Raw genomic sequence first — 12,857 nt, 5'->3', positions numbered from 1 at the left:
TTTTTATTTCGGTAATTGTTAAACGTAGAAAGAAATGTAATGTTCATACAAAAATAAATATTTGGGGGTAACATTTCACCAATTAATATTTCTTATAACGCTTATTATAGGTGAAATATTTTTTTCGGCATAGTAAATAACATAAAGGGGTATTTACCTTTTTATGATGAAGAGAGATATTTCTGATAAGTTGTCATTGGAGGACAAATGGAATTTAATTCCTTCTTTCCTTCAAGTGAGAGGATTATTAAAGCAACATATTGCAAGTTATGATTATTTCGTAGATGTAGATATTAAAAATATTTTAAAAGCTAATAATAAAATAACAAGTGATGCATCTCCGTATTTCTATGTCAAGTAAGTTTTTTTTATTTTAAAGGCATAATTTTTTTTAGATATTTAGATATTCGTGTTTTAATGCCACAGGCGGAAGAAGGTTTTGGACAAGTTAGTGAAACAATTACTCCTCATGAATGTAGACTTCGTGACATGACATATTCTGCTCCAATAGTTGTAGATATTGAATATACTAGAGGTAATCAAAAGGTAATAAGACATAATTTGACAATTGGCCGAATGCCAGTAATGTTAAGATCAAGTAAATGTGTTCTTCGAGGTTTGACTGATAAAGAAATGGCTGAAGCACAAGAATGTCCCTTAGATCCTGGTGGCTATTTTATTATTCGTGGATCAGAAAAGGTAGTATTAATGCAAGAACAATTATCAAAAAACAGAATAATGATAGGACGCAATAGTAAGAAGGAACTTATTTGTGAAGTACTTAGTTCAACTAGTGATAGAAAAAGTAAAACATTAATTACCACTAAAAAAGGACGATACTATTTGCGACATAACCAAATGACTGAAGACATCCCAATAATTATTATTTTTAAAGCAATGGGTGTAGAAAGTGATTATGATATTTTATCATCAATTGGTGAGGAAGATAATTTTATTTCTGCACTTACAGCGTCGATTGAGGAAGCTCAAAATGCTGATGTAAATACACAATCAAAAGCTCTTTTATATCTGGCTTCGAAAATGAAATTAAAGAAAAGTTATGGTGGAGCGTCAGGTACTTCTGTAATGAAAGAGTATGATGCTTTAGATTTCTTAAGAAATTCTATGATTTGTCACATTCCTTCATCTACCAGTGACATGAAGATGAAATCAATTTATCTTGGTTTGATGGTTCGTAGATTGTTGGAAGCTGAACAGCATATATGTGATGTTGACGATCGTGATTTTTATGGAAATAAAAGAATTGAGTTAGCCGGATCTCTTATTGCTCTAATGTTTGAAGATTTGTTTAAACGTTTTAATGCGGAGTTAAAAAAAGTTGCAGATAATTCATTAGGTATATTTTTCTTATATTTTATATAAATAAATTTAATTGTAGGTAAAACACTTGCTGCTCCTCTTGATATTGTTAAACATATGCGCCAAGATATGATTTCAAATGGATTAAATAATGCTTTGTCTACTGGAAATTGGACCATCAAAAGATTCAAAATGGAAAGAAAAGGTGTTACTCAAGTTTTATCTAGATTATCATATATATCTGCTCTTGGTATGATGACACGTATTAATTCAACTTTTGAGAAAACAAGAAAAGTTTCCGGACCACGTTCTTTACAGCCATCACAATGGGGTATGTTATGTCCTGCTGATACTCCTGAAGGAGAATCTTGTGGATTAGTAAAAAATCTAGCATTAATGGCACATATTACAACTGATTCAGATGAAGATCCAGTACTTCGAGTATTATATAATTGTGGTGTAGAAGATGTACGAAGTCTTCATTATAGATCTGTTCATTTATCAAATACTTTTATGGTTTATCTTAATGGTTCAATTGTTGGATTAACAAAAACACCAAAAAAAATTCTTGATACAATTAGAGCTGTACGTCGATCAGGATTTTTAAATGAATTTATTTCTGTTAGTTCTAATACTCAACAAAAATCTATTTATATATCTAGTGATGGTGGAAGACTTTGTCGACCATATATTATTATAAAAAATGGAGAATCTGCAGTTAAACAGGTACATTTAGATGAATTAAGGACAGGAAAAAGAACATTCGATGATTTTATTGCTGATGGTCTTATTGAGTATCTTGATGTTATGGAAATGAATGATTCTCATATTGCTGTTTATGAAAAAGATATAAAAAGTGATACTACACATATGGAAATAGAACCATTTACTTTGTTAGGTGTTTGTGCTGGATTAATTCCATATCCTCATCATAATCAATCTCCAAGAAATACCTATCAATGTGCTATGGGTAAACAAGCTATGGGATCAATTGGTTATAATCAACAAAAAAGGATAGATTCATTAATGTATTTACTTGTATATCCTCAAAGACCACTTGTCAAATCAAAAACTATAGAATTTTCAAATTTTGAAAAATTACCAGCTGGTCAAAATGCTACTGTTGCCGTGATGTCTTTCAGTGGATATGATATTGAAGATGCTTTAGTGTTGAATAAAGCATCTTTAGATAGAGGATATGGTCGTTGTTTAGTATACAAACATGCAAAGGCATCTATTAGAAAATATCCCAATCAATTATGTGATAAATTGATGGGACCATCAATTGATATGGCAACAAAAAAACCAATATTTAGATATGCTGCAATTGATGTTGAAGGAATTGTTAGGACGGGAGCAAGAATTTATTCTAAACAAGTAATGATAAATAAATTTATGCCTACTGTTAGTAGTGGTATATATAATACTTCATCTGATGCTATTGATGTTGGTTATAAAGATGTTGCTGTATCATATAAAAATCCTGTTCCTTCATATGCTGAAAGAGTTTTATTAACGTATAATGAAGAAGATGCACATTTAATTAAGATTCAGTTAAGACAGACTAGAAGACCAGAGTTAGGTGATAAATTTAGTAGTAGACATGGACAAAAAGGAGTATGTGGATTAATATCTCCTCAAGAAGATATGCCATTTAATGATCTTGGTATGTGTCCTGATGTTATTATGAATCCTCATGGTTATCCAAGTCGTATGACAGTAGGAAAATTAATGGAATTACTTTCTTCTAAGAATGCTGTATTAACAGGTCGTTTTCATTATGGTACTGCATTTGGTGGTGATCAAGTAAAAGACACATGTGAATCTCTTGCACAACATGGTTTTAATTATTTAGGAAAAGAAATGTTAACTTCTGGTATTACAGGACAACAATTATCAGCTTACATTTATTTTGGACCAATTTATTATCAAAAGTTAAAACATATGGTTTTGGATAAGATGCATGCTAGATCAAGAGGACCAGTTGCCGTATTGACACGTCAACCAACAGAGGGTAGAGCTCGTGATGGTGGTTTAAGATTAGGAGAAATGGAAAGAGATTGTCTTATAGCATATGGAGCATCAATGCTATTAATGGAACGGTTAATGGTTTCTTCTGATCAATTTCAAGTTGATGTATGTTCTGTATGTGGGTTAATAGGTTATGGTACTTGGTGTCAAAAATGTAAAAAATCAGGTCATATGGCTACAATTAAAATTCCTTATGCTTGCAAATTATTATTCCAAGAGTTACAATCTATGAATATTGTTCCACAGCTAAAAACGGAACGTTATACTAATTAAATTTACCGTTTATTGTTGTTTTTGTTTGTTATTTTTATTAAATATTTTTAGTTGTTTTAAACAATTAATATGTCAAAGTGTTATTCTACTATTTATCTTAAAAATATGTCAGAAAATACAAACATTTTTAGATAATATATGTCAGAGAGTGGTAAATCAAGAAAACGTAACAAGTCTGATGATAATGCAGACAATTACACATGGCAGTTTCCAAGATTCAAGTATAATATTACACCTGAGGAAGTTCCACTTTATAATGAAACATTAGAATATATGAGAAGAGATAATTTGGCAAGGATTGATAGTGTCACACCATTTGATTATCATTTTTTTAAAAAACGATATGTTGATTATATTTTTACAATAGCAGCAAGATTACGTATTGAACCAATGATACGTTATCATGCAATGTTTCTTTTTGATAGGTATTAATTTATTTAAAAATTTTATAAACAGTATTGTGTTTTTTTTTTTAGATTTTCATCTCGCCATATTGAAGATTGTTTTGGAGCAGTATGTGAATCTGAAGAAGGAACATCAGATACTATAAATTCTGAAAAATGGAAACATGTTGAAGCTAAAGTATCAAGAGAATTAACATTACGTGTCATGACCTGTTTTCAAATATCTCTCAAAACATTTAGTTCTAGAGATTTTTTGTCATCTGATTATACAGCACGTTGCCTTCAAACTTTTGGTCATTCATATACTAAAGATACAATTTTAAAAAGTGAATTAAAAGTTGTTTTAACTGTTCAATTTAAATTTTGGGACAGAGAAAATCCACTTATTTATGTTGAAACATTACTAGCTGTATTATGTAATAATTGCCAATTTCTTGAAGAAAATATGGATTTATTTTATCAAAAATGTATATTTGTACTAGATTACGTTCTTCTTAATACTCAAGATATTTTTAACTTTTTATTAATGAACAACTACAATTATACTGTTGATAATATTGGTCAATTACGTTTTAATCGTCTTTTGTCTGATTGGTTACTGTTAGCAAGTAGTGTCATTTATTGTGCATCTTTATCAATGAAATTTACAGAATTTCAAATATCTAATATGTTAGATATTCTTTCAAAGAACACAATGGTGCCAATTAATGATATTGAAAAATTTTCAAATGCTATTTTTAAAAAAATCAGATACGATGTTAATGAATAACTTTCTATTAAATTATTTAAAAGTGAATATTTATATTGCATTACTGATCTCGTAGTCTTTTATCTTCAGAGTTAGCAATAATCACTTATCTTTCATTTATTTTACAACATTATTAAGCTCTTCTTTTTTAAAATCATTTTATTCTTTTCTTTATTTCTTTTTATATATATATATTATATATATATTTATGATAATTGTAATACTGGTCTCTTTATAATACCACATTTTTAAAAAATATATAATAAAAGATTTTATAAATTCAACAAACTTCCCACATCAAATGTATATAATTATTATAAGAATTTATAAGATATAATAATGTGTATATACATATATTTATCTATCATTAGTGAAAATTAGATAAGCCTGTAGAAAAATGTGATAGAACAAAAATGATAATCAACTTGTCTTAGGTAAAATTCTTAATTCTTGCCATAGATTAAAGAAATGATTGGAGTTATAATAGAAAGCATAATAACGGCAGTCTTTACTACCAATCAACTTGGTGGGTGTTGAAAATTTGAAGAGTTTTGTTCGCGGAAACACTTTTTATCATCACAGATTAAGATAGATATTGTATAGCTAGTATTGATTCTTTACTATTATTCCACTAACCAGATTCTTAAAGTGATCTTTATGTGGAGAGGCTGTTAAGAGTTATGAGGTAGAAGCCAGAGAAGATATATATTTACTTATATCCAACAAGGGGCTGGGAGAGAAAGAGGCTGATACATTATTAAGTTGCAGTACAACTACATCTCGCAGTTGATTTAGCCTCACACTATACAATCTTGTAGCAATGCCATCCGCAGGTAAGTATATTTTTTTTTATCATATTTTATCCTTATTTATCTTATTATATAATTATATTATTATCATATTTTAGATAAACTTAAAGAAGTTTTCAATCTTTACGACGAAGAACTCGATGGTAAAGTCGATGTTTCACAAATCGGAGATGTTATTCGTGCTTGTGGACTTAAACCAACCAATGCTCAAGTTAAAAAAGCTTATGGTGGAGAGGAAATGAAAAAAGGATCTAAGAGAGTTACTTTTGAAGAATGGCTTCCAATTTACGAACAAGTAAAAAAAGAAAAGGAAGTAGGATCATTTGCTGATTTCTTGGAAGGACTTAGAGTATTTGACAAGGAAGAATCAGGAAAGATCTATAAAACTGAACTTAGGCATGTATTATTAGCTTTAGGAGAACGTTTAACTGCTGATGAAGCTGATGAACTTTTGAAAGATGCTGCTGATGCTGAAGGACTTGTCAACTACGAAGCTTTCATTAAGAAGGTCATGGCTGGACCATATCCAGATGATCTTTAAAAATCTATCTATGAAATCCTACAAATCAAAAAAAGTCTCTTTATTTCATTCAGTAATCTAAATTTGATTTTTTATATTGTCAATGTCGTTTTGTCTTTGTCAGCCAAAATAAAGTTAAAAATCTGTATTCACATATTTTCACATTTCAAAAGAATGTGATTTTTCATTGATTTTTTCTATGTCTAATTGATAGTTCTAAATGTTAAAGCTTTATATTATAAAATTATCATTATTACGTTTTATTATATATATATATATATATCTCAAATATTATATCAGCTAAAGTTACATAGCTATTGAGAAGATCTAGAAGACATTATTATTTGTATCAATAATGTATATCGATATAATCAAACAATAAATTTTCATTTCCAAGCACCCACGTAATGTTTATAGTGTATAAATAATATCAAAACTTAAACAAGATTGAATTGTTTTAAGATTTCTAAGATATATGTATACTTAACATTCAAATATATTTTTCTTACTTCAATTTTTAAATATGTAAAGTATTATATAAATTGTGTAAATTATAATATTTTTTTTATATTTACATTATAAAAAAAATAATGAATACTTAGAGTAAGAAATATTTTTTAATCTAACTAATAATAAATTAATTATCATTTAATAAAAAAAGAAAATTGTTATAATAAAAGTAATATAATACTATTTTTTTAATTTATTTAGTCAATTTAAAAAAATATATTTTTAAAAGTATGTGCAAATAGACAAAATCTTATTATCAATTAAAATTATTTTAAAATTAATAAAAATTGTATTTGATTACTTTTAATTATTTTTTTATAATTTGAATAATCAAAAAACTTTTTATGCAAAATTAAAAGAATTTTTTTAAACTTAACATCTATTTTAATTTTTATAAAGTAAATTTGATAAGTTAACAAATGTTTTTTCAAGTTATATGCATCATTTTTTTATATTTTAAGTTACAAAAAAAACTAAACAATAAATTAAAAAGATCATGTTACTTATATATCAGAGACACTTTATCAATAAAAAGTAAACATCTTAAGAAATATACAAAGAGTTGAGTAAGAAAAGTTTTAAAAACAATTTGTGTGATTGACAATTTATTTTTTATTAAAAAGAAATTTGATAAATCTGCAAAAACACAAAATTAAAATTTTTTTTATGATAAAAAATGAATTATATTTTAATAATAAATTTATATACCATAGTTTTTTTATGTATATACCAAAATTGGATTAATCGTAATATATATAATTTTCTTTAATAATTAAAGGTTTTTTAAATTTTTATTAGTTAATTATTTTTACAAAGGATAAGGTTATGAATACAAATATTTCGAAATAATATAAATTTACATTAAAGTTGAAAAAAATGAAGTAGTAATTTTTGGTTTTCTATAAAATTAATATACTTAACATTTATTAAATAAATATTCCACCAACTTGTTTTATTCCGCTTTGTCCTAAAAAGAAAATTAATTTAAATATTGTGAAATAATTTTAAAATAGTTTTAAAATAATTTGTTTTTAAAAAATAAATTTATATATATATTATTATTATTTTTTTTTTATTAATATTTAAATGGAGACTCATATGGAGCAACGGGTACCTTGGCAAAATTCTGAAGAATTTCTTATAATGTATAAAAATGTAAGTTTTTTTAGTTTTATAAAATTGATTAAATTTTTTTTAAGAATGTCCCTGAAGCAGTTTCTCGATATAAAGATATAATTAAAAAGTTTGCTCTTTTTAATTCATGGCCTGATTCAAAAAAACGAGAAATTCTTAGTCAATTTGAAATGTCCTCACATCAAATGTCTTATCATTGTAGTGAACTTGTACAATGTTTTTTAAAAGTTAACCTTTATTTAGTCCCATTGGATATGCTAGAAAATTTTATTCAATTTCTAGCAAAAACGGCAACTATACATGTTGGGCATACAACACCAATTTTGACACAACTTGTTTCATATTTGACTCCTGTTGTCACTGATAATATAAACAATAGTGGTGTTGTTGGTCCTTCTAATGAACATCAAGAAAAAGTATTTTATTATATTCACAAGGCTATTAAAGATATGGTAAATTGCAATCCTTTGACTGGTAGAACTTTAGTAAAAATTGTGTCTTCACAATTTCCTTTTTATAGAAAGTCAGGAAAAATTATTACTGGTTATGTAAAAAATTTAATAATTTTAATGAGTTATTCAAAGTATGTAAAAGTGGATATATTTAATGTACTTATTGAAAAATTTGTTGGACTGGATATTTGTGTTACAAATGACACTGTTATTGAAAAAAATAATGGTTTTTTGTTAAATTCAATTTTTACTCTTGCTGTAAACAATGATAAAGAAAAAACAGAATATGAAAAAGAATATCCTCCTTTAAGTAACAATAATTTAAGCAATACACTTGATTTATGTTTATTATTATTATTAAATTATATTTCACAACCATTTGATATTAATATTTTGGATAGTGAAAACAAAGAAATAGAATGGGGTGAATCATTTGTAAGAAATACAGAAACAGATTTAGCAGCATTGATAATGCCATCATTTATACAACATGTTGTTCCACATTTTGGTTTGAAAAATGTACCATTTATATATTTCTATGCATGTGGAATTCATCCTCCTTCTAGAACAACAATTTTAACAGAATTATGGATTTTATTCCTTAACAATCAATCTGTTAATACAAATAATATTGCACATAATGCATGTTTTTATTTGTCTGATCTTATAACAAGATTAGAGAATTTCTCTATAAGGTAAATTTTTATATTATTTTAAAATATTTTTTTTTTTTTATAGTACATGTATGAAAGTTCTTCGAGAAATGGCAAATTGGATTCATGGATATATTGAAAGATATGATGATAGAAATTTTGAAAAAACTGCTGGGTACCCTCAACATAGTTGTTTTTATGTAATTGTTCAATCAATGTTATATATTTTCTGTTACCGTTACAGAGAATTTGTTGATAGTGACTATTTAGATGATATTGCAAAATTAGATGTATCAAAAATTATTTTTTGTTCTTTACACCCTTTGGAATTTATTGATCCAGAAATATCTGTATCATTTTCTGTTGTTGCCAAGTTACTTCAACTAGAATATTGTTCCCATCTAATTTCATCTTCTTCTCGAACAAAATCTATTTTTGAAACACAATTTCCATTTTCTTCATTAAATCTTCCACATTGTTCAAAATATTTTGAGAAATATTTTAGACATTTTACACCAATTGAAGAAGAAGCATCAATGTTAATAGACTCAATTAATGCTTCCTTCCAATCAGTAAAATCTTGTCGTATCGGTGACAATAATACAATGGATGAATACATGTTTTTGGATGATACAGATGGTATTTCTAACAATTTAGCATTGAAATTTTAATTAATTGTTTATATATTTTTTTATTGTTATTATTAGTGATTAATAATCACACTGTTTTTATTATTTAAAAAAATGTTTTATACTTAAATATTTTTTTTTTATTCTTTTAAATATAATGATATTTTTTAATTAGAAATTTTCACCAAAACTAACTTAAGTGTTTTTATAAATTTTTTTTACATAATAAGTATATTCAAGATTGTTGTACTAATTTCTATAGTACAAAGTTTTTTTTTGATTAATATAAAAAAAATGCTTTTATAATGTTTTTAAATTTATTAGAAATTTATGTAACTAATTAAGGACAACTTTTTAAATATACATATAGATAATTATATACTTTTATAGTTTAATTCAGAATAATATTTGTGATATTAAATTGTCTTAAAAACAATGATTTTAAAAAGTACAAATAAGTGGAAGATAAATTAAATTAATCACAAAATACTAAAAATAATAGAATTTATCATAAAAAATGGTTTTTAAAAAATATAAATTTGTAATTATTGTTACATCACTTTAATATGACGTCATTTAATTTCTTAGTTAAATGACATTTATATAAAATTTAAGCTATTTATAACTAATGATAAAAAGTTCTATAAAAGATTAAAAATTTTGCTTCCTTAAGCTTACTTTTGGTTAAAAATTTTTATTATATCTCGATGCTTAAACTTACACTTCTAATAATTGATTATTTTTAAAAAATTTTTGTCATAAATATATTTAAATAATTATTTTGTATGATTTAATTTTAGTAATTTTAAAAAAAAAATGTAAAATTTTAATATTTTATTAAAAACTAAACTTGTAAGTAATATTTTTTTCTATGTTTTATTATATAACTATTTTTTAATTAACAGTTAATGTAATTAAACAACTTAAAAACATAAATTTTTAATGTTGTTATTTTTTAAAAAAAAAGTATGAAGTTTGTTGCAAATATTGATAATATTTATCTAAATAAAAATTTTGTTTTCTAAATTTTCAATTAAACTTGATAACAATTTTGTTTATAATTTAAAAAAATTGTTTTTTTAAAAATAATTATTTTATTATTTATATTTATTATTTACAACAAATATTACAGTTTATGATAATATATTATAAATATTGTTCATTCATCACTACTTTTATACTTCATTTTTCGACTAATGACATTTTATTTAAATTTATATATGTGCTCTTAAATTTTTACTTCTAAATCTTATTTTTGATGTTTATTCCTTTTTTTTTATCAAAGATACAAAAAGTTATTACTGTATGTTCTATTTAACATATAGTAATATTAAAAAAAAATTCCAGAAGCATAAATCAAAATAAAAAAAAATTTTTAAAACTTAAACTATTTTAAATAAACTTTATAAATACTGCATATTCATTTTGAGTAAAAAAAAAAACTTAGACTTGATAGAAATATGTGATACATAATTTAAACTTAAAATAGCATTATATAAATTATTTGTAATAATAAATTATTATTTGTAAAAAAAATGTTTTTACTTTTAAAAATTGGTCATTTTTAGCATAATTTTATGTTGTCTTTTTTGTTATTAAAATTAAGCAGCAATTATGATAACAAGATATTAGTATACACTAGTGTATAATTTTACTTTATATTAGCATAAATTATTCAAATTTAAAACAAGAATTCTTAAAAATTTAAATATTTATAAAGGTTTATTGGAGCTTTATATCAATACGATAAAAAAAAATTTATTTAAATTTTACAATCTAAAAATGTACTTTGTAGGAATAACATAATGAATATTTTAACATTTTTTTTTATAAAGGAAACATTAAAAATTTAATAAAATTGGCATACAAAAAAATAAAAATTTACATTGAAACAATTATTTTTATTTTGTTAATATTCCATCAACTTTATTGTTTGCCTTCAGACAATTTGTACCAAATTTATTTTATGATGAAATTAACTATCTATTTAAAATAGATCTTCCTGACTTTTTATTTTATTGTTTGCCATTATCAGATTATCTTTTAAAAATAATTTATATTAAAAGTTAATTCTTTATAATTAACTTTTAAATTTATCAATTAGTAAAAAGAATTAAATGAATGTTTTTTTTTTAAATTTTTTACTTTATCACATAACATTGTCTTAAAATATAATTTTAATGAATACAAAATGTATTCTTACAAGTAAAATATAGGCTAATTAAAATAGCCATTTGAATAGAAATAAAATGATTCTTTTTAGTTATATTTATAAACTGTTATTCATATTATATATATATATATATATATGTTATCAGATGTATATAGGACATCTTTGTCAAGATGAATTAAATTTTAATAACTACTATTTTTTATTTAAATTATCAAATCAGTTAAAAAATATTGCAGAACATTTTTTAAATTTAGTCTTTAACAACCTCAATTATTAGAATTAATTTAGTAAAATAAATAAGAATTAAAAATATTTTCTTCCTGTTATCCATAATTTATTGTTAATTAATACATTCTTATATATAATTATTTATTAATAAATAATAAATTTTTTGCTTTTTAACTATCCAGTTATTTAACATAATATAAATTATAAATTTTATTTTTTACATCACTTACATGTATTATCTTATCTTTTTTTAGCCATTTTTCAATTTAATTTTTAGTTTATTAATGTATATTATAAATGGTACGAGGCATATGATCAAAAACAATTATAAAAATATTGTTTTTAACAATTTAATATGATAAAAAAAAGTTTAATTACAATCATTGAAAGGCAAATTTTCAAATTAAATATAAAACTTTAATATTCAATATTTTTAAAAGTTCAAATTTTTAAACTCAAATATTATTATAAAAAGATAAAAAAAACAACAATTTTATAAATAATTTTTAATGAAAAACAAAACTTTATATTTGTTGTTATTTTTTAACAAAATTAATTTAACTCTGGATGTTTAAAAAAAAAAAATTATTTATCAGATTTAATTAAAATTGGTTTTTTTTGTTACAAAATTAAACGTTATTTTTTATTTTTGTGACTTATGGTCCCTTAACTTTTGATAAAATAAATTTTAGTATATCTAAACCAATAATTTTAAAGATTGCATTTTACTTTGATTAATATTACTATCCTCAAATACTTCAATTTTAAATTAAAAGGACAATTTACCAAATGAACCCTCAATCATATTAAAGTTTAGGATAAAAGAATAAAGTGAATTATTGATAATAAACAAAATAAGGAAAGCCTATTTATAATATTATTGGATAATGATAGTTAAAACTGTCTCATTTAATAATTTAAATATTCATAAATATAAAAAAAAAACATTAGAAACCATATTTAATTTATATAT

The 12,857-nt window shown here is 23.6% G+C and overlaps 4 protein-coding genes across 4 annotated transcripts; all 4 read left to right on the top strand.

Moving 5' to 3' along the window:
* Positions 1–163: 163 nt before the first annotated feature.
* SRAE_2000173500 (DNA-directed RNA polymerase II subunit RPB2) lies at positions 164–3,624 on the top strand (the record flags this gene model as incomplete). The annotated part of the gene is made up of 3 exons (XM_024652722.1): positions 164–357; positions 396–1,357; positions 1,400–3,624. The coding sequence occupies 3 exons, from the start codon at positions 164–166 to the stop codon at positions 3,622–3,624; spliced, it is 3,381 nt and encodes a 1,126-aa protein (XP_024506270.1).
* Positions 3,625–3,762: 138 nt separating this feature from the next.
* On the top strand, positions 3,763–4,797 carry SRAE_2000173400 (Cyclin-like domain-containing protein; the record flags this gene model as incomplete). The annotated part of the gene is made up of 2 exons (XM_024652721.1): positions 3,763–4,049; positions 4,101–4,797. The coding sequence occupies 2 exons, from the start codon at positions 3,763–3,765 to the stop codon at positions 4,795–4,797; spliced, it is 984 nt and encodes a 327-aa protein (XP_024506269.1).
* A 799-nt stretch (positions 4,798–5,596) lies between these two features.
* SRAE_2000173300 (Myosin light chain alkali) lies at positions 5,597–6,126 on the top strand (the record flags this gene model as incomplete). Its single annotated transcript, XM_024652720.1, has 2 exons — positions 5,597–5,609; positions 5,684–6,126. The coding sequence occupies 2 exons, from the start codon at positions 5,597–5,599 to the stop codon at positions 6,124–6,126; spliced, it is 456 nt and encodes a 151-aa protein (XP_024506268.1).
* A 1,575-nt stretch (positions 6,127–7,701) lies between these two features.
* SRAE_2000173200 (RNA polymerase I-specific transcription initiation factor RRN3) lies at positions 7,702–9,525 on the top strand (the record flags this gene model as incomplete). Its single annotated transcript, XM_024652719.1, has 6 exons — positions 7,702–7,770; positions 7,815–7,947; positions 7,993–8,201; positions 8,270–8,297; positions 8,344–8,896; positions 8,940–9,525. The coding sequence occupies 6 exons, from the start codon at positions 7,702–7,704 to the stop codon at positions 9,523–9,525; spliced, it is 1,578 nt and encodes a 525-aa protein (XP_024506267.1).
* Positions 9,526–12,857: the final 3,332 nt, after the last annotated feature.

The sequence above is a fragment of the Strongyloides ratti genome, assembly GCF_001040885.1.
Source record: "Strongyloides ratti genome assembly S_ratti_ED321, chromosome : 2".
In the NCBI taxonomy this organism is placed as follows: Eukaryota; Metazoa; Nematoda; class Chromadorea; order Rhabditida; family Strongyloididae; genus Strongyloides; species Strongyloides ratti.
Note: the sequence above shows the minus strand (reverse complement) of the source record. Positions and strands in the feature narration are given on the sequence as shown.